Source organism: Podarcis muralis, chromosome 2, assembly GCF_964188315.1.
Source record: "Podarcis muralis chromosome 2, rPodMur119.hap1.1, whole genome shotgun sequence".
Lineage (NCBI taxonomy): Eukaryota > Metazoa > Chordata > Lepidosauria > Squamata > Lacertidae > Podarcis > Podarcis muralis.
Window position 1 is genome coordinate 125,303,269 of NC_135656.1, and position 21,694 is coordinate 125,324,962.

General features: G+C 44.7%; 1 protein-coding gene across 4 annotated transcripts in view; it reads right to left on the minus strand.

Moving 5' to 3' along the window:
- Positions 1 to 744: 744 nt before the first annotated feature.
- Positions 745 to 21,694, minus strand: part of LOC144326624 (uncharacterized) — a 297,359-nt gene continuing 276,409 nt past the window's right edge. The window contains exons 1-2 of one of the 4 annotated variants that reach the window (XM_077923189.1): positions 21,194 to 21,287; positions 745 to 10,768 (exon numbers count right to left, since the gene is read on the minus strand). In XM_077923189.1, coding sequence (XP_077779315.1) covers positions 8,460 to 10,658 — 2,199 coding nt within the window. In that variant the 5' untranslated portion in view covers positions 10,659 to 10,768; positions 21,194 to 21,287 and the 3' untranslated portion in view covers positions 745 to 8,459. Of the gene's footprint in view, positions 10,769 to 11,922; positions 13,063 to 20,131; positions 21,143 to 21,193; positions 21,288 to 21,694 lie in introns of those variants that run through there. The other 3 variants (XM_077923191.1, XM_077923192.1, XM_077923190.1) reach the window with 3 other exon arrangements.

Sequence of the window (21,694 nt, forward strand, 5' to 3'; positions counted from 1 at the left end):
CCCCAAGTGGTGGAATCCATGTGTCCCAGAAAAGAGGGTCTTCCTTGCAGGCTGAAGTGGTGCAGTCCAGATACAGGCTAAACCCCAGGGGGTGTGGAGGAGGCAGAGACTTTGGGCCTCTCCCTCCCTTCCCCACCCCTTTGAGAGCACACCAGGCCTCACTTGTGAAGGATGGGTTCAGCCATTCCTGGAAAGAGCCCTGAAAACTGGCCACGCCAGGTCCACGTGCCCCTATGACCTTCAAAGGAAGCTTCCTCTTGGCTGCCTCAATGCTCAGAGGTGGCTCCTGCCTCCAGGCAGCTTGTGGATTTGTAGAAAGTTGACCCTTAAGTCTGGGACCTGCACACTATAGACATCCACAGGGTTTCTCCCCTAAGTGTGTTATCTTGGGGGTAATGTGGTGTGAGCTTCCAGTGAAGCATTTAACACACACTTAGGCCACCTCCCCATTGCATCGAGGTCTCTCTGGCACTGCCCACTCTCTGCTCTGCCACCTTCCCCCTTCATGCAAGATTCGCAGCTAGGAGGCCAGTCCTTCCTGTCTGGCCGGATTGGAAGGTGAGTGAAGGGAAGCCTTTGTTGGAAAACGCTCTGGCCTACCTGCAGCCCCCCTTCCGGATCTCCCTCCGAGCGTCTTCCGGTGAGCATAGCTCTGGAAAAGGCATCCCTTTCTCCAGCGACATAAACCATCTTGATTTGTGCACACTAGCCTTCTGGCTTAACACAGCAGAAGAAAGAAGCATCCTAGTTCTAAACTACTATTTATTTACATAACATTTACATACATATGCATAATGGCATCCATTCTCATCAGCTCCAACAACAAAACAGAACGACATAAAAGTGAAAGTAGTTTCACAGTCTCACACCGGAAGAGAGATAAGACAGTCTTCCTTTCTCACGCTCCACCCAGACAGGCGTGTGAAATATATCAAACATAAAATCAGCATTGGGGAGCCTGAAATCCTAACAGCCTTTGTTCTTTCTCTCTACATGCACTACATTGTTTTATGATGTGGCAATCCTTCACTCAAGAAAGAAAAATAATTCCTAATGGAATATAATTATTAATGGATGGTAATTAGTAATGGAAAGCTGGAAGTCAGCCCTTGTTGTTGTGGTTTAGTCGTTTAGTGGTGTCCGCCTCTTCGTGACCCCCTGGACCAGAGCATGCCAGGCACTCCTGTCTTCCACTGCCTCCCGCAGTTTAGTCAAACTCATGCTGGTAGCTTTGAGAACATTGTCCAATTATGGTGCTGGAGTTTCCTCCAGCACCATAATTTAAAAGCATCAATTCTTCAACAATCAGCCTTCTTTACGGTCCACCTCTCACTTCCATACATCACTACTGGGAAAAGGCAAAATGCCAATGAAAGATGGGAGAGTCAATTGTGCAGCAAGAATCAAGTTATCGGAGTGGGAGGGGGAAGACTGGAAATAATGGATAGAAAGTTACAAGATATAAACCCCTCTGGCAATTTGAAAGATATGGAATAGCTAAATACGAACCAAGTGGCTACGTCAGTGGCTGCTAAGATTAAGGAGCAACATTGGAACTGAACTATTTGAATTAAAAAAGAATGGAAGCAGGAGAAGGAACAGCAACAGCATCTCCCCAAGACCACAACATGGGAAGTCATCCAAAAATGCTTAATTTGGAATAGAATAATTGGCTTTTTTAATTGTATTATGAATTGGTATTGTATTAATGTGGCTTATATTGGATTATTATTAATAAAAAAAACTAATAAAATTATTATAATAACAATATATGAGGTTTTGAATATTAACAGTACGTATAAGACGCGTCTACTCTTTTTGTGTCTTTTATTATTATTAATAAAAATACATTGGGTATACAATATTCAATAATATACATATTCAATAATAACATATTCAGCTCAACCATATGTACAATTCTATATACCTTAACACTCCTCCCTCCACAAGGTTTATTTAACTTTTAACATTTTAATTGCCCCAAATTGTTCAAACCTACCCAAATAATTCAGTATCTTCTCAAACCAATCCTCCTCTTTCTCACTGACTTTAAGCCCTTTCAGTCTATGTATAAGATGCTTTTCGTCTTTTGGTGTCTTTGTTGTTCCATCAATGGGAGTTATGATGCTGTTCCTATAATACTAATCCCACCAACCCTGCTCCCAAACTACCACCACAACTCCTAACACCAACATTTCCAACTCTCTCCACTGTAGCAGGAACCCCACCCCCACCCCAATCATTCTGTTTGTACAAACTTCACACACTCACACACTGCATACGCCACATTTCTGTTATAAATTCATAGAAAATCAACCATACATCGAATTGCACTGTTCCATTTTTATTTTACTCCATATGACAAGAACTATCAAAGGGGGGTGACTTGGTCCTAGTCAGCCATAATCCCTTCACCTTCTCAGCACATCCACTGGAGCCCTGCCCAGATGATCCCAGACAGAAGGCAATCAAGATCACAAAGAACTTGCATATGGGAGTGGATTCAGCATGGACTGAAACAAAGGAAAATGATCAGATCTTCCCTCTGGGGGCAGGAAACTGCCAACTCCCCTTTGTCTCCTGGAAGTGACTCATGGGAAGGGGAAAGGAGGAACCAGCCAGGTGACAGGACACTCAGGTTACCACCACCAACTCCTCCCTCAACCCCTCCTTTCTGTAATGTATGCATGATGTTTCTGGGGGTGGGCTTGACCTAGAGGAGGGGAATTTCAAAAGTTTTTATAAGACCTGGCACACTATTTTTCTGGGTCTTTTCCTCTCTCCTGCAAGTGAGGGGAACACCCTGATGCATCAGTTCAATAAAGGCCAAGCCTACAGGCTGCTGTTTTGCTCCAAGTTATCCTGGTTGGTGTCTTTGTTTTGTCCAAGGGAGCCCTCGGATTTTTCCGGTAACACCACCAAGGCCCCAAAATCAGCTGGCTCTCAGCCCATCATCACTCACCCCAGCACTCCAGATTCTCCCCCTCCCTATCTAACATTATATTATATCTGCTATTATACTTGTGAGACATGACCTTCATTTCTTTAAAGACCTGTCTATACAACTTTATATACAAATACCAGAACTTCACATGCACTCCATGCATTTAAGACTGATTTCCCATTATCTGAGTTCATTGATGGGAAGGAAAGTGAACTCTGAGAGAAATACGTCAAACACTCCATACATCTAAATCTTTTCTTCTCCCCTTTGAGAATCTGTAGAGGTTTCTTAAGCATCCCATTCTAACTGATGCACCGCTCTGGGACTTCCAGGTTGTCGCATTGGAGTTCAGTCGCCTGCCACGCACCCTCCGCAGCTGATCAGGTCCTGTGGTAAACTGGTCCCCAACCATTTGCCCCTCCCTCACCTGTCTTTGCTCTCCGGCCAGATCAGGTTTCTGGAGCAAGGCTGGCAGACCCTTTTACTTTTTCAGAAACAGGACGAAACAGAACTGGTAAGGCTGCCACCACTCCCTTGTCCCAGGGTTACCTTAAGCCACAGCTCAAGGGAGACGGCCGTGCTTCTTTGTTACCGGTTAACCCCAAACTACAAGTTGCTTCCACAAGCTTGCAGGCAGAAATTCTTTAGTAAGGCGCAACCAAGAAGCTAGGCGTTGGATTTAGCTATTCCCCCGGATAGGCACACACAATACAAGAGAAAGTTTCTTGCTTGAAATTTATTTTAAAACATAAAGAACATGCTAAAAAGCAGGCTCATCTTTTGGTAGATTAGAAGTAAAGAGAAATTAAAAACGTTGCAAAATATAGCTAGCTAATAGTTCTACACTCTAAGGCAAAGATAGGAGAGTTCAGAGTCCTTCAGAGATCCGCATTCAGAGGTCTTAGAAAACCTTCATCACAAAAGAACGGCTGCTTAGGTGGAACATCAGCAGCAGGGCGATTTTGCGGATTGCAGAGCGCGCCTTCCCAGCCATTCTCAAGATCTTTTCTCCCTAATTTGTACGTGGAATCAGATCCCCCAGGCCCAATCACCACTCTTGGTTACATTTGAATTCTCCAATGACCAGCTTGTGGGCTAATAATTTTAACTTCTGACAGCTGGGCCAATTAAGACTCCAGAGCCTAGATCAAAGATGTTTCCTCCCTTTCTTGGAGCTTATGCAGATGCACCTCCTTTGGGCAATTAACAGGGAGATAACATCACCGGCTGGATATACATAACTTCCCTCACAGGTGTCAACCCTTCACATTATCCAGAGAATTCCTCTCCCATAGTAAACCTTTCACGCCCTTGGAGCCAACGGGTCTACGGGTTTAAGCAACAGGACCTAGTTCCCATAATTCTTGCTGGTTTCCCACAAGGCCTCACTCTCCGCTTGACCAAAGTACTAACTTTACTACAGGTGCCATGGGGGTGGGAGAGAGAGTGTGGGTATACCCCCCCCCCAATAAGGCTCTGGGGTTACTGGAACATCGGAGCACTCTGCCTAAAGTGGAAAGCTATAAAAATGTTGGGTGTTAACAAGAACTTGACTATGGGCCAGACGAGGAAGACACCCTCAACCAAAGTAGAGAAGGAGAAACGAGGAGAAAGAAAGAAAAAAACGACTTGATGGAGATTCTTGCTTTCAGAGTGAAATCAGCTTATGCAAAAGCAAATAAACTACCAGGAGTTTGATTGATTTTATGAAACTCAAGATGAAGAACTCCAAACACACTACCAGAAAAACTGATTACAATGCTCAAAATTGCTGAAGAAAAGAACCAGCTATAAGTTTCTGGCTGATGCGCTCAAGAAGAATTCAATTCCCTTTAGTTGAGAATTCCTGGAAGGGAATTTTTTTATGTACATAGGGAAGAAACAAAGATGGCAAGGGCCAATAAAAACAGAGGCATTCTAGAGGAAATATATTTTTAAAAAAGAGCTGGGAGATGGATGCATCAGAGAGCCAGTGTGGTGTAGTGGTTAAGCGCGGGAGTCTCGTAATCTGGGGAACCGGGTTCGCGTCTCCGCTCCTCCACATGCAGCTGCGGGGTGAAGTCTCTCAGCCCCACTCACCTCACATAGTGTTTGTTGTGGGGGAGGAAGGGAAAGGAGAATGTTAGCCGCTTTGAGACTCCTTAAAGGGAGTGAAAGGCGGGATATCAAATCCAAACTAGACGAGCTGGAGGAGGGAGATAGCTGATAAGGGGAAAGGGGACTTAAAACTGTTTAAAGGATTCAATGATGGATTTAAAATTGTTTTCATTGAATGTGAATGGTTTGAACAACAAAACCAAATGAAATAAAATTACACATATTTTCACAAGGAAACAACAAAAATGATTCTTGGTAAATAAAGGACTAGGACAGGAATTCATATAAAACAAAGAAAAGAGGGGTGGTACTATGTATTAATTCCAAACTGGACTCTAAACAGATCTTTAGAGGTGAAGAATTATTGCAGTGAAAGTGATGGTGAAGGAGAAAAAAATATTATTGGTAGGAGCTGACACACCTAATGAGGAAAAAGAAAGATTTCTTCCAACTATTGGATGAAAGTATGTCTGAGGTTTATGTTGGAAATATAATTATTATGGGCGATTTTAATGGAGTAGTATCACTGGACTAAGACAGAACACTGCAGAAAGGTATCTCAAAAGAAGGCAAAATACCAAATACTTTTTTTGTAATTAATTATGTAATTAGGAAGAATTTATAGAGAGTTTGGGAAATGTATAAGGATTTGTTGGAAAAGAAAACATCTTTGTGGCTTTCAGCCAACCAGATGAATTATAACTAGGGAGAAAATTACTTAGGGTGATGCTCCTGAAGAAACCATGAAGCATTTCTTTTAGGGATAACTGGGTTAGATGTTCCAAGAAGACAGATGAACGACAGCAGCAAAAGTACTTTATGCACAAAAATGGCAAAATCAAGAGATAGCTACACTGTTCCAAAAGTGATGGAATATGTCAAATTTAACTATGAAAATAAGAAATCAAGGCAGACTTTAAAGAGGAGTGGAAACCTTTTGTTGAATATTTAAAGATTTTTGTAAACATGTACAAACACAGGTAGGAGCTGAATGAAAAACAACAGTTGAATACTTGCTGGAGAAGAGTGTGGAAAAGGTAAGGTGTAAATATCTGAAAGATGCAGCAATTTAAAAATTCTATGGGGAAACCATGGAGAGGAAGTCAAGTATGAAATAAATGTGTATCTGGAAAGTATGTAGCAATTTGTAAATAAATTGCATATAAAATCATATACATATAAAGTAATAGAAGAACTTCCCACACTCCTTCCATTCAAATCATTCCTGCTTTTTCAGTTTGTTGGTAGATTGTTGGGTTTCAACTCTTAAAGCTTCTGCTCCTTGTGAGTCCATTGATGTTTTGTAAGAACAACAGGATTGAAGAGCTATCTACACTCCATATAAGTAAGTGGTTTTCGCTCTGTGAGTTCAATGGTGTTTGCTAAGGTGTCCACTTCTATTGAAGCTCTTTCCAAATCCATGCATTTAAATGGGTTCTCCCCTGTGTGAGTCCGTTGATGCTTTCTAAGCGTTCCACTCTCAGTGAAGCTCTTTCCACACTCCATGCATTTAAATGGTTTCTCCCCTGTGAGTGCGTTGATGAATTCTAAGGTTTCCACTAGTAGTGAAGCTCTTTCCACATTCCATGCATTTAAATGGTTTCTCCCCTGTGTGAGTCCGTTGATGAATTCTAAGGTGTCCACTCTGACTGAAGCTCTTTCCACACTCCATGCATTTAGAATAATAGACTCATAGAGTTGGAAGAGACCACAAGGGCCATCGAGTCCAACCCCCTGCCTAGCAGGAAACACCATCAGAGCACTCCTGACATATGGTTGTCAAGCCTCTGCTTAAAGACCTCCAAAGAAGGAGACTCCAGGGGGGCCACTAGGTGGCGCATCGGAAGGTGGCTGACAATAATGTTCAGTTTCTGTTAATTGGTTCTCGTGGGAAACTTGCAGATTCTGGCTTCGCACAATTAACTCAAGGCAGTGTCAATTTACTCTTGGCAGAAAGCCCAGGTCTGCTTGACCTAGAAACTACTCACTCTGATTGGTTAACGACCAGCACTCTACTCTGTTATCTAGGATTGCTAGCACAGTTTGGTGTGAGGTGTGTTAGGAGTAGAAGTGCTGTGTATGGTTTTGAGAGAGAGAGAGGATTTATTTTGCTTTTATTTGTATGCAGAAACTCTGCTGGTTTTATTTTTTCCTTTTTAATAAATCCTGTAAATAGTTATTCTGAGTCTAGCTGACTAGTCATTACCGCCGCAACTAGCTTCTTCGCTGTGTAGGAAAACTCTGCTACGTTTGGGCTAAAGCCAGTAGGGCTATGCCTGACACTTCAAAGTTCCATTAAATAACATCACTCCGACCCACACAAGGTCATTTGGAGGCTATGATGGGGGTAATTAGCCTCCTTAACCCCCCCAGGATTGTGGAGGGGACGGCCCTTGCCTGCTGTGCCCTATACCACCCCCGAATTTGTGGGGGTGCGGGCACTAGGCACAAAGCCCTTCTGTGGGATTCCGGCACTCCCGGACGCCGTCCCTGATTCGCGCCGCTAGTTGCAAGAATCTTAAAAAAAAACAATTTGGACAAGATAAATTGCACATACTTCAAGGAAAAAGGGGGAGTAAAGACTGCTGACAGAAGAGATCTCTGATAACACGACAAGAATAAAATATGAGAAGATACGTCAAGATACGGTACAACAAATGACTGAGGGGGGGGGAAACCTGCCTTTCCTTTTTTTATGTGGGTAAACAAGAATCCCCTCCCCTAATGAGTCAGAAATTAAGGACTTAAGCTGTGGATTTAAGACTGTGTGGAGATAAACTTTCAAACCAAAGCAATGTTTCTAAGAGTTTTGGAATGACGCAGTTAAAAATGTCGTTGCCATTTTGGGAGGCATTGTTGGAGCTCTTGGGTCTGGGAGGAGAAAGAGAGAAATCAACTTCTCGGTGGGACTTAAGAGCGACAAATGCCTAATTTATGATGGAAAGAGCGATGTTATCTACGAAGGAGATATATGGAAACCATCTGGACTTAGTTTGGAGGAACGGGAAATCCACACAGGATTATTATATTTGCTTATCGACTTAAGGAGACTAACAGAAGAGATTGTAAAGGAAAAAGAGAAATTATATGAACAAGATATGATGTGGAAACACCAAGATAAGACTGGATAGAATTATGAACTTTGTCTGGACTGACTGGGACTGATTTGGACATTAACACAGTAATAAGAAGATGATCTGAATCCCCATTTGGATCTTGAAGTATGGGTTCCCCCAACAAAATTTAAAAATTTGGCTTTGTAATTTGGAATTTATGCATGTGATTTAATTTGATGTAATTGGCCAGTTAATAAAAATTATTTAAAAAAAAAAAAACAAAGAAGGAGACTCCACCACACTCCTTGGCAGCAAATTCCACTGTCGAACAGCTCTTACTGTCAGGAAGTTCTTCCTAATGTTTAGGTGGAATCTTCTTTCTTGTAGTTTGGATCCATTGCTCCATGTCCGCTTCTCTGGAGCAGCAGAAATGGTTTCTCCCCTGTGTTACTCCATTGATGAATTCTAAGGTGTCCACTAGTAGTGAAGCTCTTTCCAAATTTCATGCATTTAAATGATTTCTCCCCCATGTGACTCCATTGATGAATTCTAAGTTTTCCACTCTCAGTGAAGCTCTTTCCACACTCCATGCATTTAAATGGTGTCTCCCCCGTGTGAGTCCGTTGATGAATTCTAAGGTTTCCACTCTGACTGAAACTCTTTCCACACTCCATGCATTTAAATGATTTCTCCCCTGTGTGACTCCGTTGATGAATTCTAAGTTTTCCACTCTCAGTGAAGCTCTTTCCACACTCCATGCATTTAAATGGTTTCTCCCCCGTGTGACTCCGTTGATGAATTCTAAGGTGTCCACTCTGACTGAAGCTCTTTCCACACTCCATGCATTTAAATGATTTCTCCCCTGTGTGACTCCGTTGATGAATTCTAAGGCTTCCGTTAGTAGTGAAGCTCTTTCCACACTCCATACATTCAAATGGTTTCTCCCCTGTGTGACTCCGTTGATGAATTCTAAGGTTTCCACTCTGACTGAAACTCTTTCCACACTCCAAGCATTTAAATGGTTTCTCCCCTGTGTGAGTCCGTTGATGTTTTCTAAGGTGTCCACTCTGACTGAAGCTCTTTCCACACTCCATGCATTTAAATGTTTTCTCCCCTGTGTGACTCCGTTGATGAATTCTAAGGCTTCCGTTAGTAGTGAAGCTCTTTCCACACTCCATACATTCAAATGGTTTCTCCCCTGTGTGACTCCATTGATGAATTCTAAGGTGTCCACTCTGACTGAAGCTCTTTCCACACTCCATGCATTTAAATGGTTTCTCCCCTTTGTGCGTCCGTTGATGTTTTCTAAGTTCTGCACTCTGACTGAAGCTCCTTCCACACGCCATGCATTTAAATGGTTTCTCCCCTTTGTGCGTCCGTTGATGTTTTCTAAGGTCTGCACTCTGACTGAAGCTCTTTCCACACTCCATGCATTTAAATGGTTTCTCCCCTGTGTGACTCCGTTGATGAATTCTAAGGTGTCCACTCTGACTGAAGCTCTTTCCACACTCCATGCATTTAAATGGTTTCTCCCCTTTGTGCGTCCGTTGATGTTTTCTAAGGTCTGCACTCTGACTGAAGCTCTTTCCACACTCCATACATTCAAATGGTTTCTCCCCTGTGTGACTCCGTTGATGAATTCTAAGGTTTCCACTCTGACTGAAACTCTTTCCACATTCCATGCATTTAAATGGTGTCTCCCCTGTGTGAGTCCGTTGATGTTTTCTAAGGTGTCCACTCTGACTGAAGCTCTTTCCACACTCCATGCATTTAAATGATTTCTCCCCTGTGTGACTCCGTTGATGAATTCTAAGGCTTCCGTTAGTAGTGAAGCTCTTTCCACACTCCATACATTCAAATGGTTTCTCCCCTGTGTGACTCCGTTGATGAATTCTAAGGTTTCCACTCTGACTGAAACTCTTTCCACATTCCATGCATTTAAATGGTGTCTCCCCTGTGTGAGTCCGTTGATGTTTTCTAAGGTGTCCACTCTGACTGAAGCTCTTTCCACACTCCATGCATTTAAATGATTTCTCCCCTGTGTGACTCCGTTGATGAATTCTAAGGCTTCCGTTAGTAGTGAAGCTCTTTCCACACTCCATACATTCAAATGGTTTCTCCCCTGTGTGACTCCGTTGATGAATTCTAAGGTTTCCACTCTGACTAAAACTCTTTCCACATTCCATGCATTTAAATGGTGTCTCCCCTGTGTGAGTCCGTTGATGTTTTCTAAGGTGTCCACTCTGACTGAAGCTCTTTCCACACTCCATGCATTTAAATGGTTTCTCCCCTGTGTGAGTCCGTTGATGAATTCTAAGGCTTCCGTTAGTAGTGAAACTCTTTCCACACTCCATACATTTAAATGGTTTCTCCCCTGTGTGAGTCCGTAGATGAATTCTAAGGATTCCGCTAGTAGTGAAGCTCTTTCCACACTCCAAGCATTTAAATGGTTTCTCCCCTGTGTGAGTCCATTGATGTTTTCTAAGTTTTCCACTGTCAGTGAAGCTCCTTCCACACTCCATACTTTCAAATTGTTTATGTTCTCTCTTTTCACACTCCATTTATTTAAATGGTTTCTTCGTTAGTTCCATTGGACATGGCCCACCAGAATTCTGACTGCCTTCTCCATTGTCTTCTTTCGATGGGGTGGGGAGAAAATCCTATTTGTTTTCTAGGAAGAGAACAAAGGAATATTAGACACATCAATTAGCACCTGCTCTTATTTTAACGTCTTGTACAATCTCTCCTGTCCTCCATATGTTCCAAATTTTTAGGAAAGGCAAATGAAATAATGTAAAATAATGGTCATGCATCATCAGCCTTTTATAACCCTTAATTATTGTTAATGAAGCAGTATTATATTAGAATATGGTTGAACTGTGGGTTTTACGTTTGATAAAAAGTGGTTTCTCACAAGAAACTGAGCTGCTCTATGTTCCATGAACCTGGCCAATATATATATTCATCAGGGTCCTAAGTTCATCATGAAGTTCTTCATCCGCTGCACTATAATACTCCACCCCTTGGGCCACATTTTGTCCCCTTCGACTTCTAGATCTTTATTCATCACCTGCACAGTCCCTTTGACCTCAGGAGGTCCATACTGACCATTTTGGGAAACCCATATATAAGTCTAGTGACAAGGGTTGGTGCTTGTGGTCGGTTGAAGGAGTGTTCAGTTGGAGAATGTTCTTGGGGTTGGACCTCCATCTCTCAGCCTTGCATTATGGAATGGAGAGAGATGGAGATGCAGAAGGAAAGCAGCTGGAGCCTGACCGCTGGGATGGCCAGATTGAGACACCCACCCCATTATGATTTATAATAATTATATGCCGCCAGGTCTCGCACCTGCCTCCTGACACTGGCTTATCTTAGCGGAGATTCCCTGTCCAGGCCTCTCTCACTGTTCTTCCTCCTTTGCTCTGGGTGGCCAAGGGCTTCTGGATATTCTAGCTCTGCTCCAACTGGGAATTATTTATTTATTTATTTATTTATTATTATTATTATTATTATTATTATTATTATTATTAATTTATTATTATTTATTATTTATTATTTATTATTATTTATTATTTGTACCCCGCCCATCTGGCTGGGTTTCCCCAGGATGTGTATACCTGTGAAGAGATCCAAGATTTAGAACCTCAAAGCCAAAGTGAGAGCATTTGGGTCAAAATTAAGGGAGAGAAGAATAACAGGGACCTCATTGTGGGAGTTTACGATAGATCCCCAAGCCAAACGGAGGACATAGATGATGCCTTCCTGGAACAGATGGCCAAGCATGCAAAAGGAAGGGAGATAGTAGTAATGGGGGACTTCAATTACCCGGATATTTGCTGGATGTCAAACTCAGCCAACAGCATAAGGTCAAACAGATTCCTCACTGGCCTTGCAGACAACTTCATTGTCCAGAAAGTGGGAGAAGCAACAAGAGGAACAGCCAATTTAGATCTGGTCCTAACCAATGTTGAGGACCTGGTTAGTGGGGTAGAAGTGGAAGGATCATTAGGTGCGAGTGATCATGCTCTTCTGAAGTTTACTATACAGCGGAAAGGAGCAGCCAAGCATACTAGGACTCAATTTCTTGACTTTAAGAAAGCCTACTTCATAAAACTTAGGAAAGTGCTGGACAGTAATACTAAAAGGAAAGGGAGTTCATGATGGCTGGGAGTTTGTTAAGAGGGAGATAGTAAAAGCACAACTTCAGGCAATACCAATGAGACGGAAACATGGAAGGTGCCTAAAGAAGCCAGGGTGGCTATCTAAAGAACTTTTAACTGAGTTAACATTAAAAAAGGATGTGTACAAAAAATGGAAAAGGGGGGAAACCACCAAAGAGGAATTCAAACAAATAGCCAGCACGTGTAGACACAAAGTCAGAAAAGCTAAAGCACAGAATGAACTCAGGCTTGCTAGAGAGGTTAAAAGCAACAAAAAAGGCTTTTATGGGTATGTTCGTAGCAAAAGGAAGAACAAAGAAACCGTGGGGTCACTCAGAGGAGAAGATGGTGAAATGCAAACAGGGGACACAGAAAGGGCTGAACTCCTCAATGCCTTCTTTGCCTCAGTCTTCTCTGATAAAGAAAACAATGTCCGGCCTGAAGAATTTGGAGCAAATGATTCAGCAGAGGAAACACAGCCCAGAATAACTAAGGAGATAGTACAAGAATACTTGGCTAGTCTAGATGTATTCAAGTCTCCAGGGCCAGATGAACTGCATCCAAGAGTATTAAAAGAACTGGCAGGTGTGATCTCAGAACCACTGGCAGTCATCTTTCAGAATTCCTGGAGAACAGGTGAAGTCCCGGCAGACTGGAGGAGGGCAAATGTTGTCCCTATTTTCAAAAAGGGGAAAAGAGAGGACCCAAATAATTACCGCCCAGTCAGTCTGACATCAATACCAGGGAAGATTCTGGAGCAGATCATTAAGCAAACAGTCTGTGAGCACCTAGAAAGGAATACTGTGATCACAAATAGTCAGCATGGACTTCTGAAAAATAAGTCATGTCAGACTAACCTGATCTCATTTTTTGACAGAATTACAAGCCTGATAGATGAAGGAAACGCAGTGGATGTAGCCTACCTTGATTTCAGCAAGGCATTTGACAAGGTGCCCCATGATATTCTTGTAAAGAAGCTGGTAAAATGCGGTCTTGACTATGCTACCACTCAGTGGATTTGTAACTGGCTGACTGACCGAACCCAAAGGGTGCTCATCAATGGTTCCTCTTCATCCTGGAGAAGAGTGACTAGTGGGGTGCCACAGGGTTCTGTCTTGGCCCCGTTGGCGCACTTTGATACACTAAGGGTTAGCGCCACCAGTAATGGCTGAATTCCTCTGATCGGGAGGAACTTGCTTCATGGAAATTAGGGTCTGGCCGCCACGGCGAAGGCGGAGACCCACTAAAAATCACAGGTGGGAGAAGCCTGTGAACGTGGGATTCGGCTGGCACCTTTTGCGCTTCCTCTACTCGCGGGGAAACCCGGTTTCGGGAATCCGGAGTGACGTGGGCTGAGTGGCACGGTGCTTCGAACTGACTGCTTCTTTCACGGAGTGAAGCCGCATTGCTGTTGCCGGAGAGCGCTGACTTTTTCCTGTGGACAATTTGATTCTAAAACAACTACCCGTGAGTAGAACGGAAAATTGGATCTTTAAACGTCTTAATTTGGCACCAAAACGGGGAGGTTTCAAACAGGAAGTCCGCCTCCCCTTTTTGTAAATAGACTGAAGCAAAGCCGCTAAGCCGCTAAAAGCCGCTAATAGCGCTAATCCGCTAAGCCGTCAATGGGCTTGCTTCGCAAGACGAAAAAAACCGCAAGACGAAGAGACTCGCGGAACGGATTCTTTTCATCTTGCGAGGCACCACTATAATGTAAAATTAATGAGTGTTAGAAAAATGTTGGAATGAAATTATATGGCTTTAGTAGAAATGTTATAAGGAATTAAGCATAAATAAGTATTTTAGTATTAATGGAAAATAAGCTTAAAATACGTTGAGATAACTATATGACAGAAAATAGAGAAAGATGGAAAGGACTTGCTGAAATAATTTATAGAAATGGGAGGTGAGAGGAGGTCGATGAAACAAGGGAATGAAAGAGAGGGTATTGAGATGGTATGATGTGTGTCCTATGGGGCGAATGCAGGCTTTCGCTGAAGCTTGGAGAGCTTCGCGCAAATCTCCGCAAGACGCGGGAGCCCGGCGCTGGACTCCCACAGCTTGCAGAGAGTTGCCTGTTCTGGGGGCTGGGGTCAGGGGAAGCTTGGGCTTCCCCAGCCCCAGCCCTGTGCCTGGGGGGAGAAATAATTTCCCCTCTTTATTTCCGCCCCAAAAAACTAGGTGCGCCTTATGGGATGGTGCGTCCTATAGGGCGAAAAATAAGGTGATTATCTTATTTTTTAATAAGCATTTTGTTTAAATCACTATTTTTTGACTACCTAATGTGAGTTCTTATACTTTAAAAAGTATAAGAACTTCCGGCCCATGGGCCTTAGGGTGCCTATGCCTGGGATAGAGGGTTAAATCAGGGCTGGCCAAATGAGACTCAGCTCCGTCCCCTCCTTGCCCCTCCCTGCATCTGCTGCCTGAGGGGGCTGTCTCAGTTTCCCTCACGGTGGAGCAGGCCCTGAGAACAGCCTTCCCGCTGCCTTCCAAAAGACAGTCATACCTCGGGTTACAGACGCTTCGTGTTGTGTGTCTTCGGGTTGTGCACAGCGCCGAACCCAGAAGTACCAGAACAGGTTAATTCCAGGTTTCAGCCCTCGCGCATGTGCAGAACCGCTAAATCACGCTTTGTGCATATGCAGAAGCACCGAATTGCAACCCACACATGCGCAGACCCGGCGCTGCGGGTTGTGAATCTGCCTCCCGCACGGATTACGTTCGCAACCTGAACATCCACTGTACAGGAAACATGGCACAGAAGACCTTGGAGTCTCACCGTGGAACACAACAACAACAACATCGATTGGTTATACGTCACTTTGGGCTGCCCTGGGCAGTGGCGTAGGGTGTCCCCGTTACAACAGCCCTGCAAAATAGACCGGAGTTGCTGCGCGCTTTTGGGACTTGGCAGAGTAACTTACAGCAACCGTAAAGGGCAGTCCAGTGTAGTCATTACGGGGGCCTCTTTTAAATAGGGGTGGTGTTTGGGACTTCCGGGTTAGCGCCATCGGCGAATGGCGGAGTTCCTCCAACCGGAGGAACGGGCTCCGTGGAAACTGGGTCCTCCCGCCGCAGCGAAGGCGGGGACCTGCTATAAACCCCAGGTGGAGGAAGCCTGGGAATGTGGGGTTCGGCAGTGCCCCAGGAGCACCTCCCCTATTCGCGGGAAACCCCATTTTGGGGCTCCGGAGCGAAATAGGGTGAGTGGCGCGGTGCTGCGAACTGATTGCTACTTTCACGGAGGGAAGCTGCATAGCCATTGCCGGAGAGCGCTGACTTTTTCCTGTTGACAATTGGACTCTAAACAAGTACCTGTGAGTAAAAACGGAAAATTGGATCAAGAAATACCCTTATTTGGTATCGAAGCGGGAAGGTTCAAAACAGGAAGTCCGCCTTCCGCTTTTTGTAAATAGTCTGAAGCAAAAATCTTGTAAGCTAATAGCTTGGAAAATTGTTTTGCAAAGGTCGAAATTTCTTTCATTTATAACCACCAAAATCCCCAATTTGACCGTTTAAGCCTGCAGGAGAGGGAGTAAAGAAAAATAAGTTTCCACTGTCTCAAACCTGGGAATGGGGGTCAGAGACAGAAATTGTCTGAGACGTCCATTGGCTGCGAATGGAACATTTTGACAGATAGCCAAAAAAGAGAAACAAATTGATTCCAATGTTGCCTTTTGCATTCTAAAGAAACAAAATACTTGAAAATTGAAAGTAACTTTCTTTTGTTGGATATGCTTTGAAAAGACGGTTACAAATAGAAATTGTCTCCTCTAGAGGGAGCTTGTCAAATTGTTGCTGCAGTTTACTTGAGGATTTCACAGCTGCAAGATTAAGATCATGGAAACAGATTGCGACCTTGAATAAAAATGTGTGTGAAGGAAGCTCTGGTGCTTGCTTTTTGCAAGACGAGTGCTTTGCTGGAGCAGCTGCATAAGAAGATGGATTTGATGAATGAGAAGTTGGATTTGATGACTGTTGTTGTCAGGGAATGTGAACAAACAGGGAATATTGACCCAGAAATTATACAGGGACCAACTCAGGAAATTGGTTCGACTGTGCAAGTGCAAGGGCAAATGACAACGGAGGAGGTAGCGACGGCACCTCAAGCAATACAAATGGAGAGATCCGAGGCCCTGCAAGAGCATAAGCCGTTGTTTTGGAAGAGTGAATTTGGAATGGGGCAGAAGGAGTTTGGAGCTGAGGAGGCTCGTAAACTTGGAGGGACTTTGAAATATGTTGCTAAATATTCTTTGGATTATATTGATGACTGTGGGGAGTGGGACTGTGGGGAAGGGGCTGGTTTGATGAGGGGAGATGGACATAATTATGGGTTGAAATTCCCCAGAGATCTACTCCTCAATGAGTATAAACAACAAGAAGATCTGCAGAAGGGGCATGGAAGCGATTTAAGAGCCTCAGACATAAGACTACCAGGTTGATGGACTAAGATGGATTGGACAGTAAGGACTGATATAACCCGAGACCAGGAAAAAGGGACGTTGGAGGAAAATTGGAAAATCTATAAAGAAACTTTTTTTATTTGGGGAATCAGTGGAAAATTAATGAATATTGGGGGAAATGTTGGAATGAAACTGTCTGGCTTTAGTTGGAATGATCTTATGTGATTTTAGCAGGATTGATATAAAGGAGTTGGGAACAACTGATTGTTAATCAGTGAGAGGAGGAAAAGTAAGACTATATTGTATTAAGATAAATTACAGGATAAAATATTTAAAAAGAGGGAAAGAATTTGCTGAAATGGATAATTGATCTAGAATACAAAAAAAGGGAGGTGTGAGGAGGTCAAGGAAACAAGCTAATGAAAGAACATAAAGGAAATACGATGCTTTTTCTTTTTTTTTTAATTTCGTTTTTGTTTAAAGGGTTTTATTTTTCTGTCTTTTTCCTTTTTTTATATTGTGGTGTATTGTCTGGCTTTTGTTTAATGTGGTATGTTCATTTTTGCTTTTTGTAATTGTTGAAACTTTAATAAATATCATTTTAAAAAAATTAAATAGGGGCTGGTGTTTGAACTTGGGCTTTGCTAATGTTACGGAATTGGCAGGGGGGGCACTTGTGGGAGAGCAGGTTTCTTTGGCCGTCTCCCCCTTCCTTGCTTGCCCCTTCTGCTTTCCCATGGCAAGTCCAGCCAAATTCGACTATGGCGTGTGGTGCAAATCTCCGCCTTCAGACGGAGGGAGCCAGGCAGCTTTCCGGGTCATGTGCCCAACTTTTCATGAGCCGATATTAAATCCCAACTACAGCTGCTTGTTACAAAGGGTGGGGGCCGATTCCGATAGGTTTATGATAATAACTCTTTCCATGCTCATTTCTGATGCTCAGAAGCAGGTGACCCTTTCCTAGACCTTCCTGATGACATTCTCAGTCTGACACACAGTATTTACACAGAAACACGGATCAAACACAAAAAAACCCTTCACATAACTCCCATTTTAAAATACACTGAGACTAACATATCCCCGCTATAACACACAAGTTCTAATTAAATCCTAATATTTACTATACCTAAACATTGAGCACCACAGACCTATAATAATAATAATAATAATAATAATAATAATAATAATAATAATAATTATTATTATTATTTTTACCCTGCCCATCTGGCTGAGTTTCCCCAACCACTCTGGGCAGCTCCCAATCGAGTGTTAAAAACAGTAAAGCATGAAATATTAAAAACTCCCTAAACAGGGCTGCCTTCAGATGTCTTTTAAAAATAAGATAGCTGCTTAATTTCTTGACATCTGATGGGAGGGCATTCCACAGGGCAAGCGCCACTACCCAGAAGGCCCTCTGTTTGGTCCCCTGTAACCTCACTTCTCGCAGGGAGGGAACCGCCAGAAGGCCCTCGGCGCTGGACCTCAGTGTCCGGGCAGAACGATGGAGGTGGAGACGCTCCTTCAGGTATACAGGACTGAGGCCGTTTAGGGCTTTCAAGGTCAGCACCAACACTTTGAATTGTGCCGGGAAACGTACTCAAATATTCCTCTGCAGTAAAGGAGGCAAATGGAAGCCTTCCCATTGTCTTTGTGCTTACAAATACTGTCTTAAGGAGGGATGAACAGGGTGGGCCTGTGACCTGGATTCAGGAACTAAAGTATTTACCATCACAAAAGAATGGCCAGGCTGCCCAGGTAATGCAGTTAGAGACCATTAACAGGTATCCTTGAGGACAGGTTTTCTGCTGTAGACCGCCTCCTGTGATGTATTCCTGCTGTAGACAGTCTCCTTCTGTATGATATTTGGGGGGGGGTCTTGGGGGGGGCAATTTTAAAAGACTATATAAGGCCTTGCACACCTCCCTCCTGGTTGTGGTGAGGGGGGGGGGCACTGTTGCAATAAAGATCAGGCTTACTAGCCGCTTTGCTTCGCCATATACCGCATTTTTCGCTCTATAACACGCACCTGACCATAACACGCACGTAGTTTTTAGAGGAGGAAAACAAGAAAAAAAATATTCTAAACGAAACAGTAGATGTATGATTTTTGTGGTTCATGCTGTGGCCACAGACATGTGATCTGATGGTGAGTTTGGGGTGACCCAGTGCAAAAATCCTGAGGATCCATGTGGATCCGTGCTTTGTAACCACGTTTTAAGTGGGGAGGGAAGGAAAAGCACTCAATGGACAAGGAGCACGCGTGGGGTGTGTGGAGAAGGAGCTTTTCTGTGAGCTGAGCAGGGAGGGAAAGAACACTGTTGCTTTAAAGGTATACTTAAGGTATTTGCCCTGTGCCTGGGTTTTTTTCCATTTAACAGTTTGCAGCCTTTTAATTCTGCTCCTTGTTTTGAGGCAGAATAGATTTGAGCAAGTGAGGAGTACTTGGATTGCAGGGGATTCGCCATTAGCTGTGTAAAAGCGCTCCTCCTTGCAGCCTGAGTGATAAGCAGCCACCAGCAGCAATAGAATGGAGCACAAAAAAGCGGTAGGGGCACTAGGACCCAGACAATGCTCAAATCTATCCTGCCTGAAAACAGCTGAGAAGCGGGGGATAGCCTTTTTTTTTACTTCCTGGTTTTCACTGCTCTCGTGGCTCAGAGCTCCAGGTTGGTTTTTTTGTTGTTGTTTTTTGCTGCTGGTTGCTTAAATTTTATCCTTCCTGATCCAAGCCCTCCTGTCCCTCTGCAGCCTCATTGCTCCGTTTAGAGAGCGCACGGACCTTTGCTAGCTGAGGCTGCAGCAGCTGTTGCTGGCTACTTTAAAAGCGCTTGCTGGCTTTGAACCGCCTGCCTTCTCCCGGCTCGCTATGGCTCCCGTCTGTCCCTCCTCCCCTGCAAGCGGCTGCTGCCCGCTTTGCTGCCATGCCTCTCCTTCCCTCCCTCCTCCTCGGCTCCTCCCCCTCCTCCTGGCTGCAAAGCAAGCAAAGCTAGAGCCGTGCAAAGCCCTGCAAGCGGCTCCCGCTTTGCTTGGCTGACGGCAGCCATGGCTCCGATCCAGTGCATTCGCTCCTTAACACGCACAGGCATTTTCCCTTACTTTCTAGGAGCAAAAAAGTTTGTGTTATGGAGCGAAAATTACGGTACACTGGTTGGCCTCTGTTATTTTCTCCTACCTATATGGATCCCACTTAAGGACTATATGGGCTCTTGGATACCCCATAAGGGGAAAGGAGCAGGTTTTTTCGTATAACAAAGGTTGTAAGACTATGTTTGGTTGGCACGCTTATTTATGGCAGGATAAAACTAAAACACACAAGAGCTCTATGAATCAGGTTATTCAGAAAATCCTTTTTACAGTATGAGATAAATATAATAATCTGCTGGAAAGAAAAACACCTCTTTGGCTCCAACCCACAAAAGCAACAGCTTTTTAAAAAATGCAATACGGAAAAAGCAATGGGCAACTTACAGAGATCTTTTGGACTTTTCGGAAGAAGAAATAAAACTGAATAAACAGGATGAGGTGGGAGGTGTGGTGGCGGATTGGTTTCAATACCATCAAATCATCTTGTTTGGACAAGATAAAGGGAGAGGTTCACAGTTTGAAAGAGATATTATTGAGAGGAAAGAGAAATTTCAGGTAGAAAACTGTCCAATCTGAAGAAGTGCGCATGCACACGAAAGCTTATCCACAGAACAAACTCAGCTGGTCTCTTGGGGACCCCGCCAGGCGCCCCACGACCCCAGGGATTCCTGCCAGGGGGAAGCCGGGAGAATGGGGGGCCTCAGCCCCACCCCCAGCCCTGCTTGGGGTCCTCATACCACAACGTCTGAAATAAGGCTGGAAGTATACAGAGGCGAACAGGACAATGTCCTGGCAGCTGCTACTACTTAGGGGTCTGAAACCGATAAATGGAAATATTATCAATCATCACACACTCAGTTTCATCAGCAGGCAAACCAAGATGCATCCTAGCAGGACTTTTGGGTTTGGGCTAGGATATAATTGGTAGTATTCAGGACAATCCAAAGTATGGAGATGAGTCCTAGTGAATGCAGATAACCTGGTAGTGTCATTAGGGAAGGGGGGGAGAAGGGGGGTCAGGGGTGCTGGAAGGGGAGGGGTCTCTGTCGAGGCTCCTCCCCCTCCCTTTAACCCTTCCCTCTCTCCGTTTCCCCAGCCAGGCGACCCCAGGGATTCCTGCCAGGGGGAAGCCGGGAGAATGGGGGGCCTCAGCCCCACCCCCAGCCCTGCTTGGGGTCCTCCTTCCCCTTCCCGCCAGGGCAGCTGAGCATCTCTCGGCCCCCCAGGAAAGAGAAAGGGGAGTCTGGCGGTGCTGCTGCTGCCCAGGAGATCTTGCAAGGTGTAGATCCCTGCAGGTGTTGGGTCCCCCCTTCCCACCTGGGTCGGGGCCTGGATCGGGGCCCCTGTCGACGGGCCCCAGGGAGGGCGCTTTCCTTACGGGGGGGGGTCTCCTCGTCCTCCCCCCTTATCCCCCCCTCTATTTCCCCCCCTTCTCTCCCCCTTTACCTCTTGGTCCTCCGCCTCCCTGGCTCCGGATTAGTCCGCTTTCCTTGTCTGCAATAGAAAGGGCGGGGGGGGGTGTTCTCCACTGACGCCCCTCATACCCTTTCCTGGAAACTTCCGGCGCATTTCGCAGAGACACTTCCGGTTCCTTTTGGGATGCGCTTGCCCCTAGAGCTACATCCGCAGAGCAGCCCCTCCCTGTGTTGGGATGGGAAGCGGACGGGACCGCGCTGCCTCTGGGGGCTCCATGGGGACATGGCCCCCCTCCTTCCTCCTCCCCACAGCAGGGGGTCGAGATGGCTGCCAGGGGGGCATCATATATGGGGGTGACCTGAGTTTGCGGGGAGAGAAGGACGTGGTTTTCAATCTGCAAACAGGGAGGTTGAGAGGGGAGAGGCTGAGTGAGAAGGAGGGAAGGGCTGCCCCTCCTCCTGTGGGTCAGGAGAGTGGGGGAGGGGCTGAGCCAGGGAAGCCAAGGGGGGTCCCTCCCCCCCCAGCCCAGGG